Source organism: Osmia lignaria, chromosome 1, assembly GCF_051020975.1.
Source record: "Osmia lignaria lignaria isolate PbOS001 chromosome 1, iyOsmLign1, whole genome shotgun sequence".
NCBI classification, from domain to species: domain Eukaryota; kingdom Metazoa; phylum Arthropoda; class Insecta; order Hymenoptera; family Megachilidae; genus Osmia; species Osmia lignaria.
Genome location: NC_135032.1, coordinates 12,330,037 through 12,350,575, shown reverse-complemented (window position 1 = coordinate 12,350,575; position 20,539 = coordinate 12,330,037). Strand labels below are relative to the sequence as shown.

Here is a 20,539-nt window from a genome sequence, read left to right as displayed (position 1 = left end):
ATTCAATTATTATAATTAACAGAATCGGAGATGTAGTTTAGTTTATTAATTATGATATCGCATTGCGGCTCTCTCGTATCAAAAGTTCTCCTATAGCGTTGTTTACAAACTTCCAAGTTGCGATTCACAGCCACTACTACTTCAATTAACTTACATCTCCGTCTTCTCTATATTTCCCGCTCCCTTTGGAATTCGCATTATTGACTTCGGTAACTAACAAAAGCCATTATCGTAAATCTACAACGCCCACTTCTCTAGTAATTGATCGAAATGTCGTGTTGATTATGAAAATAAAATTCCAGTGTAAATATGTCTTCGATAATTCCCTTTCACATCGAATTTCTTAGTAAAAATGTGTAAGGAAAAGTGGTCCTCGATGGAAAACTTCTCCACCAGCCCAAGAGGATTTTCTCTATGTATGGTATTTAAAGGAAAAAGTCACGCTGCTAGCCACAAATGTTTTCGAGAAACACATTCTCAGAGTTGCCTATCATTTCGAGACCTGTATGGTGGTTTTCCCCCCTTAAAAAGCTACAACCACCTCTGGCTCTTACGCTCGCAGTACTTTGGAAAACCATTCGATGCAACCTATTTTCTGCACGAGGAGGGAAAGAGGGAGGAGGCTGTTCGAAGAAGACGCAACATGCTTTTTCGAAGTCAAAGAATCTCTCTAATATAGAACAGGGTGTGCGTGCGTCTCTCGAACGAAGATATACCAAAGAAGGAAACACAGACGAGCGCACACCACATTCTATCCATCGCCTCGGTTAAAGTTATAACTGCTGTGGCGGCATTTGGGGCGCATATCCTATCCACTTTCAGCGAGTTTCTGCTTCGCACCCAACCAGCCTGCGAAAGGACACAGGACGTGCGTTTATTTCTTCATCGGAATCTTCTCCGTCGTTGAAAGTTTAAATTGCAGCAAATCTGTCCGTCTGTAATGCGGTTAGACTTTCAGAGATACAAACAAGTGTCTCGACGGTCTAAGACACCAATCAGGAGATCATTCTCCTTGGCAAAACTGGCAAATAGCTCGCGTGTTAGTGTCAGTATCTTCGAACCCGTCCCCAAGATTCCAAGTCTCATGGAATTCTACTGCTGTGAACGTCGTGGGACCTAGCTTCAACTTCCGATCGGCGTCTTCAGCCACGTTTCTCCCGGGAGAGAGCGAACTTACTAGTTAGTTCTCAGCCATCTGCGAACACCTGTACCCGTCGTATCGTAACTAAATGTGTCATCTATATTTCTATTCGATCGATAAGCGGCAATTACTTCGCAAAGTGTAACGAGTCCCTTCCATTGCTTCCTCTTGGTTCCTTTGCTTTCTATTGCTACTCGTTCCCCAGGGTGAAATGAGCAACCGAGGATAAGAGAACGGGGGAAACGCGTCGAATATAAATTACGGCTAACGAAGCTGATTCCAATTTTTCTGTTGATTCTAGTACCGCAGGATCAGGTGTGCGACGAGAATTAGCCGATGCGACGATCAGTAACTCGTGGAAGCGCAAAATCGAGCTTTCTGTCTTCTAAGGACACTGATTTAACGACAGAAATGCAGAAGGAAGTGGCAGCCATCAAACTAGCGCGCGTAAGATCGGCAAGCGGACGTAGACGGGTAAGAAGAAGAGGAAAACCGAGGAAGGATACGAAACAGCGGAGGAAACTGACACGAAAGGAAGACAAGGAGCTCTCTCATACAGTCAGCTAGCTATAATCCCTTCTCGGAAGATGAATCACCCTGTCGACCGTCTCTCAAGACCACGTTGATGGCGAGATAGAGGTGGCGAAAGAAGGTGACTCGCTTCGAGAGCAGCTGTCAGCGCTCGACCACTCTTCCTCTTTCTGAATTTACTCGTGACAACGACGATCCTCGAAGAACGAGAAGAAAACGAACGAATACGCCGAGTGAAATTCAATTTAGACCACGAAACAAAACGAATCAACCACCAACTGCAACTGGAGCGAAAAGGTAACGTGGTTGACCGTGTGCCACCCTGTTGAAACTTTCGCGACAAGAGTGTTCGTGAAATGTAATCAAATGAAATTGCCCGACGCTTTCTTCCAGGTCGTTGTTCCTGTTGAATCGAGTTTCACTTTCGTGAAATCTCCGAGGAGTGTTGGTAAACACAGAATGGACTTTGGACGAGTGAAACGAGACGCAGGTGGCTTCGAAGGCTGGAGACGATTGTTTGGACGATACCCATCTGGATTAACAAGGTAAGTAAATATTACTTGTTTTTCATTTATGAAGCTATGAGATCATCTCGAGAAACTCTTCCCGAACAACTCGATTCGTATGTACGTTCAAAATTCTTGGCGACTTTTCTTAAAAAGACCTAATGTTATAAAAGAGAGAGGTGGAAAAGCGAGGAGAAATAACAAGCTTTAAGAGTGGCAGTCACGAATCGTGGCTGTCGGTGTGTCCGTTGTCGAAGTGGAAATAAAATGAAATACGGGGTATACCTTTTTCAATTCGGGTCGTGCGACGAAATAGAAATCTGTAACGAGTGGGCAAGGCACGAGACGGGGAGGGAACGGGACGAAACGGAAACGGAAGCGGGCTCGCTGATGATTCAGATACGTAAGCCAGTTTCAGTAACGAGCGGAGGAAAAACCTGGCCCTCTAACAAGCATCCCTTTTTCTCTGTCGACGATTTAACCGAGGGTGTCGATTTTCTTGAAAGCTTGTTGACGTTGCTAAGTTCGTGCGATAATTTTGTTTTTCTTTCAACGACGATTAGTAAAAGTTCAATTAAACTCGTTAAAATCATGTCCCTTGAATCTTCTCGTAAACTAAATACGTAAAAATCATCTGACGTACGTGTTGAAAGCTTTCAGACGCCTGAATCTTTAATATAATTCGATGAAAGTACGATCTCAAATGTAATATCTATGATAGTAGAAAAATGTTCAACGCCGAGAAGTTCGGTTGGCAAAAGTGGTCTTGTTGAAAATCCAAGTTTAAAAAGGCGACGGGATTACGGCAAAGGGGAACATTAGCTCGGTTCAGAGTGTCCGAACAGGTTCCAGCACCGCCGCGGTCCTGGCCAAGTCACCACGATGAAAATATTGCTGGAGATTTCATTATAGATAGACGAGGAGCGTGTTTCCGGAATTGCCACGTCGCGTTCTTTCGCCCTCTTTCCTTTCTTTCTGGCCCGCTTTTTTTTGCAACCGTCTGCCCTCGACCCCGTATGGAGGATTTCCTGCATTCTGTATTAATTACCGGGCGAAAGAACCGCTGGAATCCCGACGACGGCGAAGAAACGCCCTGCAGTCCAGATACTCGGGAATCCTGACCGATAAACGGGGACTCTGTTGTCTGGTTTCGCGTAATTTACGCCTCGCCATACCGAGCAATTTCACTGGCCGATGAAGAAAAGCATTTTCTTCGTAGACGATATCGATGGACATTAGAAATAAGAAAACTATCGAATCGCATATCTTCCAAGAATATCCAGAAAACCACTAGCAGACTCCGCTCTCCCCTTCTTTCCCAATTCGATCTGTGTCCTTCTCGTCTTACCTTCGGCCTAACAGAATTATCGGAATAGCATTGCCCTTGGAATGGGCACACGAACCAGATAATCGTTCGAGTATCCGTAATCCGTCGTTAGGCGGAGTGGCAAAAGGGTTGATTGACGCCCGTCGCCAGCATCGAAGTGTGAATACACGATCGATCCTGGCTCGTATTTGGATCGGTATTCAGTGGAAACCGCAGATACACCTAATCGATATCACTTAATTAGGAAGTGAAAAATTCTCAGTTGATCGCGTGTTCGAAGCACAGTGATGTTAAGGGGAAAAGGGGGAAAAAAAAGAAAAGCTAGGGACGCAGTGAAACGCAGTGTTCCATGATTTACGAGCAAAGCGGATCGTTTAGCTTCGGTTGAAACGTTACGCCTCGCAGATGCATTTAATCACTCGAACATCCGATAATCGATACCGCCTGTGGATATGTCGCTGGAAACAGCGGCGACTTGGCTGGAATACGATCTGGAGAGATCGAGCTTCGTCGGTGATCGAATTCACGTCGCCGCGAACCATGACGTTGAATCGCGTGCACTTTTCTTCCTGCTCTTTTTCTTTACCTGCACCGACTTCTCCGCGCGAGGAATAATGGACTGTGAAAATAAAGAGGCACGGGGAAAATAGGAACGCGTATATCGGTTTGTGTGTACACGTTACAGGGAAGCTTGAGAAAGCGCGTTGCCTTGCTGAATCGACATTCTAAGCTTACATTGTTTAAACTTTAGCATGTTGCGCAAATTAGATCGCGATTTTCGAGGAACACTCGAGATGAACGCAGCAAATTCTCTTGTTAGTTGCTCCTAAGGGATCGGCTTGCTTTCATGTGTAAATCAGTAATGAACATTTTAACAGTGTCTTGTCTGAGCTATTTTCCCTTTCTTATTGCTCCTGTCTTTACTCGTTTCTCTCGACATACCGTTTACCTTGTTACCTCGCTGGATCCATTTCCCTGTCGTTCTTGTTCACTTATCAAAACCTGCTCTGTTTCTTATTTGCTCCTTTAGCCGACTGCATCAGAGTTGTGTTGAAATTTTGCTACTGTTCTTGTTTGTTTCGCTTGCGTCTCTTAGTCTGTCGAACAACCGGCAACATGGTATCTGATATATCATTTCAACAGATACTGCAAATTCTCGTAATCTGCAAAATTACGTTTCGCTACGTTTCAGTCGAGACTCTAATGATTAACGACGAACCCCCATCTGAAGAGGTGAACGGTTATTTCACGAATTCACCGGGAAAGCTGATTCGAAAGTGGTATCTAACGACGGCAGAGATTTCTTCCCGAAGAAATTACGAAATTCTGTCGATAAAAGCTGGCGAGGTGTCTGAGCTTCTGCCGGTGATCGTCGAGTATTTTTCGATTAACGTCATCCAAACGGCGTTCGCTCCGGATTCGTGTCTGATTAAACAGAGTTCAGGCCTTCTCGCTTTGAGATCTAATTAATCCGACATCGCGTTCGGTCGTTACCACGGACAGTTAGGTAGTCTAACCAACGAGTGGCTTGCATTGTCTCGACAACAATAGTGGCTCTTGAAGCGGAGGCGGAGACAGAAGCTTGTACTGTGGCCAGCCAAGCGGTACAAATTTATTAATTGGCTCAGGTCGAAGGCAGGAAATTAGGCTTGCACTACCTCGACATCAGAGGACGCGATAATAAGAGACGAATGTTACCGGCGCTGTTTAAGGGTTGATTTGCGCATCGAATGATCCTAATTACTAGTCGCTATCACTGTGTCTGCAGTCGAGCTGATGCATCAGCTAAATTTAACGCGTTCACATTTGCACGAATATTACACGTAATTGTACGTTCGTGCGTATGTGCGTTAATTTTAGTCTTGAGGTGCAATTGAAGATGAATAGTACAACTTAGAAGGCGAGTAAATGTTATTTGATTAAATGAGGGTCTGTTGAAGTTCAGTTTCTGTCTGATTCCCGTACCCTTTGCTGTCTACCGTCTGTTCATTTCTCATCTTCCTGTACCTTCGCCAGAAATATGAAATATATACATGTACAGAGTGGCTAGTCAGCCGTTATATGATCAGACCGTTTTCATATGTTATGAAGGGAAAGCTGCCCTAAGCAACCGAGGGCAACCCTAGCGTCCGTGTGACGTTGGGCAGAAGTTCTCCAGTTCTGCTCCGGAGAGGAAGTTGTTTGCGTTTAAGTTACAATTGCATTAGACCAAGTTAGGTGTGAGTTAAATTTCCATAAATCTTCATTACATATACGAGTAGGTTTCATCCAATTTTCCTTTTGACATGTATACTGTTAAAAGCAAAGATTTATAAAACATTTATTGCTATTCATCTCCTTCTGACGGATGAGTGAACAGTTAAACAACATATTATTTCAGATTAAGTTGTAGCAACAATTAGTCGGTTTTATCTATCCTGTTCTTTTGAAAATGATCAACGATTCCAACGCATGCAAACACTGTCTCTCTCTCGAGAGATACAGGCAATCAGTCATTCCTAGCTCGTCGCTCCAAACGAGCGCTCATCTTTTTCCAATTTTATTTGCCATCGGACAAACCACGTTCCAGGATAACGGGCCACGATATTAGTCCGAGTTTTAAAGGCAGCTGCACGCGTCGCGACAAAGGCGACACGTCAGATTGTTTGTCGGTGAAACGACCGAGTTTCAAGACACTTCTATAAATCCACGATATCCTTAAGCAGACGCAGGACGAAGGCACGCGTCATGAATTATTCCAGTGTTCTGATTCATCGAATTATTCATAAGGAAACAAATGTTGCTTGGTTGCTAGTTTGTACCGTTCGGAAGCAAGTCTTCGACGTTCTACGAAAGAAACTATAAATCTTGTTTCGTTTTAATTCGTACACGGGATCTCCTGGTTTCAGCTTCCGCTCGTCTAAGCATCGAAATTCCGAAAAATTCATCTGATTACTATTTATCGTGTGCTGTTTCTTTTCTTGGACGTCAGAGAGCGATACGATGGAGAGATTTATTTGGGGAAGTCCTGGATATGTAGCTTCGCCGCATCCCTCGAATTCTGCCTTTTTTCTCGAATAATTCATCCCTTAATCGTCCGGCAGCCAGCGGAGCTGTATCTGTTCGCCGTTTCCAATCGTACATCATCCGGACGATGGGTGTCGTGTTCGTCAAGCTGACTGGACGACGGTTTCACGATGTCGCGTAAGCACTCGTTGCTGGTAATCCAACCCCGTCAACCGACGGGGGTTGTCTTGCAATTACGGCTTTCCAAACTGCTGTGCCCAGAAACTGCGTTACGCTCTCGGTAACTAATGCTTGGTAATCGTTCGGTTCAGTTCTCGCCGTTTCCTGTTTCTCTGTTTCCAGACTTTACCCGCTCTGCACGGTGCACCCTTCCAATCCTCCACTCTCGACCTCGTTTCATTGTCAACGAACCAGTCGTTCTACGAATTGTCCGGCTATTTGCTGGCCACTGACGCGAACGAACGAATGGACCCCTCATTATCGGATCGTTTGTCGTGAGCCAAGCTTCGTGGCGGGTTTCTCGTTGTTTAATACTGTGCTCGATAGGGTACACCATTTTTACGTCTCATTGGTTCGCAGTGAAACGAGTATTCCTGATATTTCAGGGAATTTTAAAGGGTTGATACATCGTGATGTTGTATTTTTTAGGGATTTGTTAATAAATGTCCCACGTTTTTCACAAAGCCGTATAGTTTAATATACAAGCTTTTCGTCCAGCATGATACGCGTTCAGCTTGAATAAACCTTTTATAACAAAGGCAGATACTATTGTATTACTTTATGACTAACCCTCATAACTCGTGGCATACACGTTATTCGTGTTGCTTTCTGAGGAAGCAAGCTTTTTTCGGCTGGGGTTTATCTACAAGGGTGGAAAGAGTTTAATTCCCCGTTGAATTTACAGGAAGCAGTTTACCTTTGCGTTTATCCGCGAAATATGAATACCGCTTTCTTTAATAATGTCGTGCCAATTGTTTTTTTTTTTAAATTTTTTTAGTACCTATAATAACGCTTTACACTCTGTTGGTATTTATGCAGAAAATATAACTCTCCGCTGTATTTTCACACTGATTGAAATTCCACGGTAATATCCTTTTCATTTCTCACCGCACAATGTTGAGAATAAAAAATCCAAGACTCGAGTGCAAAATAAATTCCGCGAACAGATTTCTCCTCGCTTTCAGGCGTTTTAAAAACGTAACACCGTTTATAAATAATTTCACGAAACGTTGGTGAAACCCATAGACATTTTCCCTGCGAATTTCACCGAGCAAGGGCGCCCTTCTAGCTTCGAGGACATACATTTCTGCGCGTGCAAACATCGAACACGAAGGAAGTGACAGCGAATCGAATGTGAAACGACGTTTAGCAATGCAAATTGGCTCGACGTTGCCTATAGACACATTTTCGCGCTACAGCATCGCGAGTGTATGGAACTTACGTGCATTTCGTGCAACAGACACACGCACGATTTTCCATCATCCACTCTGCTCTCCTTTTCGAATTGTCACCAGCTGCTAACGTAATTGCAATTAATTTCAAAGAACGCGATACAACGTCGAATAATTTTATAGACAATTCGAAGTACCGAAATGCTTTCGAAGTAACTTTTTGAATGTCTGCTGAACGGAAAGTGTAACAAACGTGCTAGCTCACAAGCGGACGGAAACTTAGCTCGTGAATACCACGTGGCTCTTGCCATTAACGTCGAGGAAATTTATCAAATCCACGCCATTACGTTGGCAAATCGAGAGTTCGTCCGATCCTCGGTACCTCGAATTGGTATTCTACCGAAGCTCCGGATTTTCGTCGCTTCTCCTTCGATCAATTCCTGTACAGTACACGTGGAGAAGCAAACAATGTATCATCCAGAATTCTCAGATACGTGTTATCGAAATGATATTGCTCGCATCCTATATAATAATAATCAGAGCTTACAATAAAGTTCCAATAATTCTCGAGAAATTATATTACTTTGATTCAGATCGATTGATCGTCGTCTATTATGCTATATTCAGTATTATACTGATTGCTACATTATAGATTACGGTGTAATCCAGCTAATTAGTTGTGCCTTGTAGGATGGTTAATCGTATTAGCATGTTGTAATCCGCAGCTAGATTTGGGAGAACAGAAATTTCATTTCAAAGCCTCTTGAATACAAAATTTCTACAATTCTGGCAATAAACGACAATACACGATCAATTTTCCTCCTCAAAATGATGCGTTTGATAGAACAGATTGTAGGTACAGCGAATTCATTGGATTCCACGGATTTCAACCCAGTTGGAAGGGAATTGGAATATAGTTGTTCAATTTGCAAATGCATTTACGAAACAAAGAGAAATTTAGTGGTTAGCATCGTTTTTTCGCAACATGAAGTCGAACCTTGAAAAATCTCCGCTATTTATACCGTCAGCTCGTGTATATCTTCCCGACGAATATGACAAAGGGTCGATATTTGCACACTTGGCTCGATAAAGGGTCTCGTAAACGTCACCGATTCACTTGTAAGCCCCATTGTTTCAACACCGATACACGTTTTATGAGACAATATTCTCGCGCCTGTACCAGCAACGATATTTCAATCGAGTATCGTTGAAACGCGTCGATTGATTCGCTGGCAATAACAAAACGCGATCCTGTAAACGTATTGGGGCAAAAAGTGAAATAAAAACGAGGTATTAGTTGCAATGGTATTAATACGAGCAAACAATATTCATCGATTAAACTTCACCGCCGTAACGCTGGAATCGAACGTTCATCGAAAAAAACTGTGTACCTCCTGTCGGCTATACAAATGTTTTCTATGGTGTTTCGTGAACATTCCTGGAAAAAATATATTTTCTCACCGAAAAACGTAATGGTGCTAAATCGTTGGTGAAATTTTCTGTACAATATTCATTGGATCTCGACGAATTTTCATTTAATCCTCCGATAAAAAGCGAACCCCATTCTGGCACATTCTTCACAGAGACAATTCCACCTTTCAATTGTGGATAGACAGAGTGGGTCAGGCACGTAATCATGGGAAAGGCTGGACAAGACACCGGAGAAAATGAAGTTTTCTTTATCAGTCGGCAGGGAAATCGCATTACCCGACTGCGAACTTGGAGAATCAATTCGATTCGAGAACGAACGGTGTAAGAACGAAAAGTGGTGAAGTCGCTGGCCGTTTTCACCATCTCCTCTCTCTTCAGACAACTCCACCACCAGCTACGCTATGACTTATAGACTTTGTTTTACTTAATAATAAAGTTCCCCTCGGATAAAGGTAAAGTTGCAAGATAAATGGCGCGCCAGCCGCCTACTGAAAAATGATAACCGAAGACTAGCCGCGACACTTTATTCGAAACACTTTTCGGCTCTTGCTTCTCTGTGGGAGAAATAATATGAAAATCGTTTATTTATCAACTTCGCTTACAAGCTCCACGGATAAACGTAAAAAATGAAATCACATTTTAAGAAGGTACGATTGAGAATTCAGTCTGTCAAAGTGATAAAAACGGGGAATAAATGGTAGAAGTGTGCTTTTACTACCTAATGCATGTTTGAGTACAGTCTTAAATAATGTAATAATTGATGAATGAAAAGTATACAAATAGCTTCCTTAATATACAGAGGCTCGGTGAAAATGAAATATCAAAATTAGCATTCCCATTGAAATTGGAAATGAGCTATCTTAATTGCTACAAATAGAATTATCAAAAATTATATTTACACGATGTGAAGGCACATACTGTTCATTGTAAAGTCCAATCAGCTGGCATCATGTCTAACAGTCCTTGGTATTTCAAGGTACAGACAAATTAAGGAGCAAAGTTAAGTTGTTTGGGTTAATTTCTGTTCATCGGTTTCTTCTTGATCGTCCCGGTGTTGGAGTTGCCGTTGTTGGACGAGTCAGTGCTAGAAGACTTCTCGGCCTCTTTTCTCAGCAACGTCGGAATGCTCGACTTTCCGTCGCCAGTTACATTCGCTACTTTACTGGTCACCGCTTCCACCCTCTGCACGATTTCAGCCTTCTCCGGGTAGGTAGCTGCGGATGGCCCCTCGATTCCGCTCGAGAGCTCATCTTTGCGCCTGGAGAACGAGGGTATCCTCGTAATCTTCGGCTTCTCTTTCAACGGAGGCTTCTCTCTTTGCTCGGCCAACTTGTCTCTGTCGATGCTTTGACAGCTCTGAGCTTCTGGCGAAGGAATGGCTGACACTTTAGGGATGTTCCTGTGATCTCTGCTCCTTTGCAGACTGGATGTTGGTTTGATGATGATCTTGGGTTGCTTCAGATTCGACGATGGTCCTTTGGTGTCCCTCGGCGTGATTATTATTCGTGGTTCTTTCCTTTCTGCATTCATGCTAGGTACCCTGACGTCTAGAGAGGCTAGTGGTAAGTCCGACTGTAATTGCTCCATTGAATTGGTGTTAGACTTGTTGCCTGTATTCGTAGTTAAGTCAGGTAAGGCACTAATTTTGGATTCCTGATCCATTCTGTCGTTGGAAGGTACATTCGCCAGGTTTACCACGTTCTGGCTCAAGTTCTGATTCGCTTGTCCTAAGAGATTGCCTACTCTAGGCGTGATTACGATCCTTGGTTCCATCGCAGGGACCCTGGTATCCCAGTTAGAGCCACCGAACTGAAGCTGCCTATCCACTTCTCTGTCAATGATCCGTGGCTCGGACGACGCTGTCGATATAGAAGTCTCGTTTCCACCCGGAGACGACTTGTACCAGTTGGGATTACCGATTCCGGACTCGAGTAGAGCAGCAGGCTTTCCCAAGTTCTTGTCCACGCTCTGGGAAATCGGTTGACCCATCCCGTGGACAGGACACATGGGGTTCGAGTAGATCGTGTCCACGCTGCCGCCGGCCTGCGCCCTAGCCCCTCTATCGATCCTTTCGTCCAGAGAATCGATGATACTCGGATCGGAGTTGTTCTTCCCGGTATAATCCTGTTTCTTGACCAGAGGTCCGACGTGAAGGTTAGTGGTAATTGGTTCAGTTTCGTATTGATTCTCGCCCTCCTCCGCGAAGTCCAAGCTCTTCGATGGACCGAACATCCTCGGGGGTGGCTGGGGTGGTTGATGGGACGAAGGGGACGAATGCAGCCCGCTTCTGTAGTCCTTCAACGAATTGGCATGCTGTTTGGGTACGAACAAGCTATTGGGTGCTGGTAGCGACCGTCTTTTCTCGATGTCTGGAAGAACCTTTGGATAGTTCCTGCGTTTGATAGTCCTCAGAGCCTCCTCCGGACTGACGCACTCCCTTTGAACGATGGGTTCTCTGCAGGTTACGTTTATGTCGCAAACGGGAGTAGGATTGTTCACGCCGAACGTGGTCAGTTTTGGTCCCATGTTCATATAGATATCCTCGGTTTGATTAACGACAGATTCTTCGGGATTGATTCCGAGCTCTGGTCGAGGCAATCGAGACTTCAGTTTTGGGTTAATCTTTGCGTACAGGCTGCTAGCGCTTCCGGAATCGGACTCGTATATCCTGGGAGTAGAGAAGTTCGGTTTCACGCTCTTCAACACGTTCTCCATGGGCAACGGGTCGCTTCTCGAGTGATGGTGCTCTATAACGACCACCTGAGGAGCGATCTGCAGCTGATCGACCAAAGGATAATCGATACTCTTGTCAAATGTCTCGTTCGACGATTCGACACCTTTTGCCAACTCGATAGGCACTTGATTTAGAATCGATTCGGTTCTGGTCGCGGGTGTGGCGTCGATGGCCACAGATACCTTCGGCAACTTTGACTTTTTGCCAGGACGCACGATCAGCGCGGGATTCTCGTCGTAAATCGGCTCCTCCTTTCTCTCCTTCAACAATTCTTCCTCTATCCTCTTCTTCTCCTCCTCTTGTTGCTTCGTCAACTTGTCCTGATGCTCTTTCTGCAGGGTTTCTCGAGTCTTCCTCAAAAACCTGGGCGAACACCTTTATAAACACAAAAGAACATGCATTCGTTTCTGATTCACTGAAGTTTGCAATTCACTTAAATCTAGATATCATCGAGTTCTCAACTTTCTACTAGCAGTTCGATCCTCTTTGACGAAGGAAACTTTTCGTTAAGTAAATTCTGTCGAACCAGAATCATAGAGTGAAAACAGCTGGGACGAGGACCGGTCGATTTCGATGAATCAGCGCGCGTTCTCAAAGCGACGACGAGTCTTTAAGTGAAACCGCTAATTAGATTACAGGGACTGGTTGCACGGTCGAGTTCGTTCGTGATCGAGCAATCGAGCAACGCTTGACGTCAAAGTTCGTGCTAGGAAACGGGATCTTTACTAACCTGTGAACGATCTCCTGCTGTATCCACTCCCTAACCTTGATGTGAGTGTCTATCGTCGAGCCAGAATTTTGTCTGGACAGTTTAGAACGTCTGCCAAAGTTCGAGTTGTTGTCGTACGCTTTGTCGTTCTTTATCACATCGTTCAGGTCCGGCTTGCTGTCGCTCTTGTAACCCAACTCGCCATAGTGGTTCTCGTATTTGTCCGATTTCGCTCGTTTCGGATCCTCCTTTTGGCTGACCCGTCTCTTCAGGCCAGCTCCTTTCGTCTTAGCATCCTGCTTCTTGCAGTAGAGATAGAGGAACGCGGTGAAGTTGATCAATAGAAATATCACGCCGAAACCGGTCAGCATAGTGATCACCGATGAACTTTTTGGTATACTGGGCTGAGGAATGTTTTCATTTTCTATCTGAGACGTGATTCTTGGGTCTGGGCTTGTTGATCGCTCCTCTGTGTCTGTGGGCATTGTTGAATGATGATCGTTTCCTGGGTACCTGGAAAACAGAATGGGTAAGCGCTGGGAAAGGGAAATGGATACTGTTACAATTTTGATGCGGCTTTGAATCGCGATGAAAGAAAATCCTGGGTGGATAATTGCCGGAAAAGGGGAAGTTTTAGTTAAAGCAGATAAATTAAATTGTAAAATTTCTCTGTGATATTTTATAAATTTAATTAGTCAGCGAGCGCTGACCCTATCCACGTTGGACTCATTATTTTCTTTTTTATAAAACGTTCACGTGCACCAGCCTGATTGGTAGACTTCAGATAACGCGAATCTTTCATTTTATCGTGCTGGAGTTGAATAAATTCCATTCAGCCGACACGATACGGACAGCTTAAACGTAGGTAGGAAGGGGTTGAATGCAATGGGGTGCAAGTGACGTTTCATTAAATATTCAGTGCAAAGTGAAAAACAATCCTGGTATGTGCCGACATAAAGGCGCGCAGAAATGAGTATTTTTAATTTTTTAATTAACGCAGCCGTCGACATCAAGCATTTTGCGTATAAAAATTGGAATTAAACAAAACAATGTGCATTTAATATAACTGCGATTAAATTAATTTGTTCTCGTTAAAATATTTTTTTAGTTTCTATCCTACAAATAAACTCTTCTCTGCTTATTTAGAGATAAAGTTCTTCCAGGCAACATTCTTCTTCTTGATTCAGTATCTATTTTTGAAACACCTTACGAACCTGATACCATGAGTTTCATAGTTCCTGTTGTCGCTTGTGTTCGCGTATTTTCCAATTCCGTCCGCAATGTCGAGAATCTGTGGTCGTGGCCCTTTCGGTCGAATCGGCAGCAGAATGTCTTTGCTCGGATGACGAAGCATGTTCGGCAGGTGCTCGTTCCAGAATTGCATCTCTTCCAAACGGTAGTGCGAACCTGTTTTCGGTGGTATGGCTGTGACAATAGAACAAGTAATTTAAAGGGTTTCAAAATTCCAGGGAAAGGATCAAAGATTTCTTAGACTTACTAAGATTTAGATAGGTCTGATTGTGCGGGTCGTATTCGGGCCATTCGATCTCGTACTGGCTCCATTCCTTCAACCCGTCCGTCAGGTAAGGGTACCGTTTCGCGATGTTTGGGTTCCTAATTAAAAAACAAAAGGTGCATTCCTTTAGACTAATACACTTCACAGAAACACGTCTGTAAACGGCATAGCAAGCATTCTTGCAAATTGCAGGAAACATCGGTGACCGAAATTTGAAGTGTTGCGGAGAGACGAAATTATATTGAAATTTGAAATTGAATTTAATTCACGCTGCCGCGTCGGTCTCCGCGTAGCTTTTAATTGCTTTAATTAGTAGTATCGAGCTGTTGCAAATACAGATGTTACGTTTAATTCAAATACGGAATTGAACAGAAAACGACGCGTCTACCTGAATGTACACCTCGTAATTATTTGTTCGAGCTACGAATTTTAATAAATCAAACAATTATACGACATGTGCCATAGCATTGTATTATTGAAAGTTTAATACGGCTTTGTCGACGATGCTGTTCAGTTTGCAAATGACATTTCTTCTATTAGCGCATTTAATTGACGCAAATTATAAATAATATTAATGGCACACCTTTCCCCATGTTGATACCCTTTATCAACCTAATTATACAATTTCCGTTTCACCATTCTCTGAAGTAACCACTTCAGAATGCCACCTTTCATTTCATTCATTAGCGACATGTTTCTAAGGACAGGGGCAGCGTGTTTCCGGTCGCGAAATTGCATAGCGACGCGCCACGCCCTCCGTTTATGCAGCCGGTTGCATCGCTGTAACCAGGGCTGATGTATTCTTATGAGGAGGACAGAGTGACACGCGCGATATCGATCAGCCGGTGTCACGAGGTGTACGGTACACACGTCGGTCTCTCCTTTCGTTGCCACGTGCATTAAACAGCTTTGTTTCGCTTAATTGGATCGACCCAGTTCCTCGTGATCCAACAACGTGTCGCGATGCATATGCATTCGTTTCTGAGAAAAAACCTCGAGTCCCGAGGTTGAGTGAGCTGAACCATCAGCTAGAAGACGCTTGCCAGCGGAAGAGTACAAGAAGCCTATGTTCCTCCACTTATCTGAGACCAAAGGAACTTAACAGGCTAGAAATCTGTTAACACGTTTCAAGATTTTTAGAATTTTCGATTCGTGAATAGAGTAATAATAATCGATAGAAAATGATCGTCCATAGAAAACAGCACGGTGCAAAAAATGAATCCGAAATCGATGAGATACGGAAAAAACGTGACTTACACGAGATATCGGAGGTGAAGTTCGTTTTCGAAATTATCTTCTGACGCGTGAGCGAGCGCCGGATGAAATACGAGAGAATTTTCATGCTGCCGAAGATAAAACAAGCGAATCGATTGGCCCAGACCTGGGGAACCCGACCAACTACCCCGACCCTCTTTTCATTGGAAATGAAATTTGCGAGCAATTTGTATATATAGGTAATCCGGTTGTACCGAGAAAATTAAAATGGTCGACGTATCGGACCGTTAATTCATTGATACCGCATGCCGAGAATAACGAGCGTCAAATTGCTGGCGGGCAACTCGTGAACGAAACTGGATCGTACTCGTACTTTATTTCAAACGGGCGTCGTTTCCTACGGCGATACTTTATTTTCAAAAATAAACTACGTGAAAAATCTTTCCCTTCGAAAGTGAATTTTATTGCAAATTTGTAGATATTTCCTGTCACTGTTTTTTTAATATTTATCGTTGAACAAACATGACGAATTAGACATTTTAAGGTAAAATTTCATTTACATTTATTTCTCCACTAAAATGTGACATCTTGAAACGAACATTTCTCGACGAATTTTCCATCTTCTTTTACTAGTTAAAAAAGCGTTTTCACGAGAAAAAGAGCTACAAGTATGATGTTTCGTTTATGAAACACGAACTTTCCATTAATTTTCGCGAAAACAGGTACTACGCAAGCTGAGTCAGACCGATCTCTTTTCGAAAATGTAATTATGCAGCGCGCGTTAGAGGATGCGCCGGCAAACGACGATAAAAAGTATAAATATTCAGAGGGTGGATAATTGAAGATCATGTTTGAAAGCGCATCAGTCTATTTTCCATCGGTCGGTTGATAATGAATTTTCAGAGAGGCGGGACATTTCCCATGTGGCACTTGTACAACCGCGAAATTGTTTCTGCACTCGTGTTTCGAACATTCCATCGATTATTTCATCGAAATTTCTATAAAGCCTCGTCAGCTTTTATCGTAAAATGACAATCAAAAAAAAAATATCACAAACGAACGCTAGGTTTTCCAATATCTGGTTGCTTGAATTTTCATTAAACGTTTTTTTTTTAATGATAATTTGTTTCTTTTTGGATAACTATTACATAAAAATTATTAAAAAAAAAAAAAAAAAAAATTTTGGGAACCATGGATTTGAACCTACGACCTTCAGATTGCGAGTCATGGACCCGCTCCGTGGTTAAACACATGACTCGCAATCTAAAGGTCCTCGGTTCAAATCCTCGTGTCCCAATTTTTTTTTTTTTTTTTTTAAATTTTTTTTTATGATAATTTTTATGTAATAGTTATTCATAAAGAGACAAATTATCATTAAAAAAAAAAAAAAAATGTTGGGAACCAAGAATTTGAACCGTGTATCTCTAAATTGCGAGTTGTATGTGTGAGTTTGTCATACTTCAGAATGTAAGGAGTAACTAACTTTAATTATTAATATCTTTTAAACAATTAGCCGTCTGCCCACAAAACGGGATATAGGCGTGTTCAGCTCGACGAGCTCTACAAGCTGGCAAAATTTCATTAATAAGTGAGTGTAACACTTGGGTAGTTCTCCGTATAAGAGTTGCATTTCTTTTCCTTTTTTCACCCCTCACATTTGTACTCAACTGTAAGCGTACTTGACGTACGAGGGTGGTAGTGAAAGTTGAAAGAGGGTACGCGAGTTTGAGCAAGGAGTAGCTGAAGTTCTGTTGTTTTATTCCCTTTCAGACAAGGATTTCGATCTTTTGTGCATAAATTCCGATGACTAAAGCGTGCGCGTTAAATGGGACGCAATAATTAAAACGCAAGTTACATGGAGTGGTCGCGACCCCCGTTCAATTAGTTCTGTTATTTACAATGCGCGCACGTCGCCTCTCTAGCTTATTAAACGGGATTAAACGTTGTAGCACGTTGAACGGAAAGGCGTTCTGATTACACGCGAGTTATAGGGGACGCTTGAAAAATAAAGCTGTTACGTCAAACGCATGGCCGTAACTTTATTTCCGCTTCCATTTCATTGTTATCGCGGAATATACGAAATATAGGGAAACAAAATGCGACGAAGCGCGAAAACGTTCGAATCGATAAAACCGTTTATTTGATACGTAAAAATATATTAGAAGATGCAGGAGCTTTTACGTAAAGTGGGGCTGTTCGTAATCTTTTTACGATCCAATTCATTCAATTTATCCAATCGATGTCTAAACGCAAAAAATCGTAAGCGTTCTAATAAAAGCTGACTATCAATCTTTTCCTCGTTCGACGAATTTTATCGTGTTTCCGTTAATTGTATCTGGTCAGTACGAAAGTTTGTACATTTTCAATTGAAAAAATGAAAGCAGTACCCTTTGTTCGTGGAGAACGTAGAAAAGTGTGCGTGTAGAAGGCAAACAAAACTCACCCCACGTAAGCGAAACTGCACCACCAGTTCATCATAGCCTCGGAGAAGAGAGTTTCGCCGATGTTGTATCTGCGACGCAAGTCGTATTTACTCCCGTCAAGAGGCACCCCCAGCACATAGGGCAGCTCCTCGCCGTGAACCGTGCGCTGGCGTTGTTGCTGCAAGCATAACGAGGCCACTCGATGATATATACATACTTTCCCATCGAAACAAACTTTCCCGCGGCCCTGGTCGCCGAAATTTCACCAACCAGAAGAACGGTCAAGAGTGCTCCTCTCCGGGGAACCATTGTTATTAACTTCCTTCTCTCTAACTACGTGATCGTAACTGTATCCATTGGCCAATTTGTTTCTGGACAATCGATACGTTTGATGGACACGTTTTTGCTCTTTTACTAACCATCAGCAAGGATTAGGGTCGATGTACGCCGTGTTATAATTTTTCCTTTTTTAAATTAGTAAGTTATCTAGGAACGAATGCTTCGCTGCTGAAACTAAAACTGAAAAGTTTCGGTTCGCCGGCGTGTCTTAATCGTTGAAACAAATCTCTCAATTTGTCGGCGATCGTAGGGTTTTCAGAGCGCGACTATAGCGAATGGCCGTGATAGGGGTTAAACGATCTCGCGTTCCATAGCCGGTGGAACAACGTCTAGTGCCCCGGCGTTCGTAAATTTCATATCTAACAGTGGTGCAACCCCTGTGAGCCCGAGTTGAAAACCAGGAACGCTGTTACATTCGGTTTAACGACACCGCCAGTCAGTGTAGCCGTGGCCAGCGTAACAGGCCGGCACGCAGCGACGATAAAAATAGTTGGCTTGGCTCCAAATGGGTTCGTAGCCGGGATTTTTCTCTCGCCCGAGCACCAATACAATGAATAGCCAGTAGGTCATGCTCCCTGCTACGACGGCTAAGGAATCCGGCTCTGAGAAAATGAATAAAATGCAAAGTACAGCGTCTAATCGTACGTGCTCCAGTTTCCACGACGGACGGGAGGAGCTCGGTCGCGATTTATGCGCTACCTTAATATTTCTACCCAGCTTCCGGATCCTTGACCCGGATGAAATCGTCGGGTCACAACGGAGACTGCACTGCGTGCTGCGATACTGTATTATCGTGGATTTCTTTGAGACGGAGACGCGGATTTAATGTTGGGAAGTAAGAAGCAGCGTTGTGTAAGATCATGAGTTTGCTAAGGGTTAGAATAGTTTCGCGGTACGTAAGAGATCTGGATTCGAATCACGAACATTTTTCTTACTTTCTGTCCCTTCTTTTCATAAGTAACTTTTTGAATGAAAATGAAAAGTATTGCACTTGAAAAGCGTGCGATTGCAAATCGATGATACGAGATGTATAAAACAATGGTTAAAGGTAAGTTACACCCGAGACTCGGCGAGGAAATTGTAAAGCGAGAAAGGTGTACGCGAAGGCATGCAAAGTTCATTTGTTACGATTGTCCCAGAAAGAGCTCGCAGCCCTGAGCCAGTGCATTTTTATGCAAATTGATGTACGGTGAAGAAACGTGTATACGGAAACGTACTTACGCCGGAGTAGTCCTGCATCGCCTTCGGATGCGAGAAAACGTACATGTAACTCTTCGGGTTCGCCCGTGAATGTAAATTCGCGGTCATTATTAATGGTGCCACGGTGCCGCTATCGGAGATCGCCTCCAGGACGAGATCCCGATTCTTCAAAGCGTACTCGTTCGTAAAGCCGGCCGAGAAATCGCCGTATTGTTCCAGAATCTTTGACAGAATTAATTCGGCTTCCAACTCGTGCGTTGCCTGCCAGCAAAGAAATATCGCACCACTTTATTACCCGAACGCTCCGTGAATCCTGCTGAATTCAATATCGATGCACGCACGAATGCTTCCCCTTCAAACTATCATTTCTTTTTAACACTTTGCTAAGCTGATCGTTTCTTTTCCAGTAAATCAACTTCTTATGCTTGAAAGAGCGAAAAACATAAAATTCACCGAACGGCGAAACGTAAGAATTGCAATTAATAATAAGGGTAGATCATCTTCAACCACTACCTTCGCGTGTTCCCTCAGAACTTCATCCCTCTGTCCGTCCAGCATACCGTGCAACAAAGCCACCGGGGGTAAAACGTGAAACTTCTCCGATTCCGTGACCCCGTACATCAAATCGAATCTGATACAAGAGAAAAAAATAATTCAACGTCAATGACACCGGTTCACCGCGTCAGAAGCGTACCTGCCAAACAGCTGAGGATTTTTCATTAAATTCAGAGGCTTGTCCGGAATGACCGCGTTATCGATCAACGGCGCGAACGCTGGCACATAGTTCGGCTTGTGGATCTTCACGTTCAGTAGTGTGTTCACATCCTGTGCACGCAAACAAAGCGCCAGATCGCTGTCGGTCGTGGTGGGACAGTTTAGAGCGTGAGCCACCTGAAAAATGATTCGAGCCATTTCTCACCAGGGCAATGAACGTTCTCCACGCCTCGCGCGATCGTAGCTGTTCGTCCCGGTGACGAGAAACGATATTTCTTCCGGTCCGGCTCGAATCGCGACCGCGACGTTTCCTCTCTGCTCGTTTTTGTCCCGTGGCTCGATCGACTATGTATCGA

At 43.5% G+C, this 20,539-nt stretch overlaps 2 protein-coding genes across 4 annotated transcripts in view; one reads left to right on the top strand and one right to left on the bottom strand.

Moving 5' to 3' along the window:
* The window catches only part of Nlg3 (Neuroligin 3), a 236,787-nt gene that overhangs the window by 1,507 nt on the left and 214,741 nt on the right, over positions 1-20,539 (top strand). For both annotated transcript variants that reach the window (XM_034328690.2, XM_034328691.2), the window contains exons 3-4: positions 1,443-1,969; positions 2,066-2,217. The gene's annotated coding sequence lies outside the window, so the exon portion shown is untranslated. The remainder of the gene's footprint in view (positions 1-1,442; positions 1,970-2,065; positions 2,218-20,539) is intronic.
* The window catches only part of LOC117606333 (uncharacterized), a 49,151-nt gene continuing 38,501 nt past the window's right edge, over positions 9,890-20,539 (bottom strand). For both annotated transcript variants that reach the window (XM_034328684.2, XM_034328685.2), the window contains exons 7-14: positions 20,164-20,360; positions 19,983-20,100; positions 19,491-19,730; positions 17,951-18,108; positions 14,275-14,390; positions 13,991-14,201; positions 12,798-13,289; positions 9,890-12,442 (exon numbers count right to left, since the gene is read on the bottom strand). In XM_034328684.2, coding sequence (XP_034184575.2) covers positions 10,348-12,442; positions 12,798-13,289; positions 13,991-14,201; positions 14,275-14,390; positions 17,951-18,108; positions 19,491-19,730; positions 19,983-20,100; positions 20,164-20,360 — 3,627 coding nt within the window. In that variant the 3' untranslated portion in view covers positions 9,890-10,347. The remainder of the gene's footprint in view (positions 12,443-12,797; positions 13,290-13,990; positions 14,202-14,274; positions 14,391-17,950; positions 18,109-19,490; positions 19,731-19,982; positions 20,101-20,163; positions 20,361-20,539) is intronic.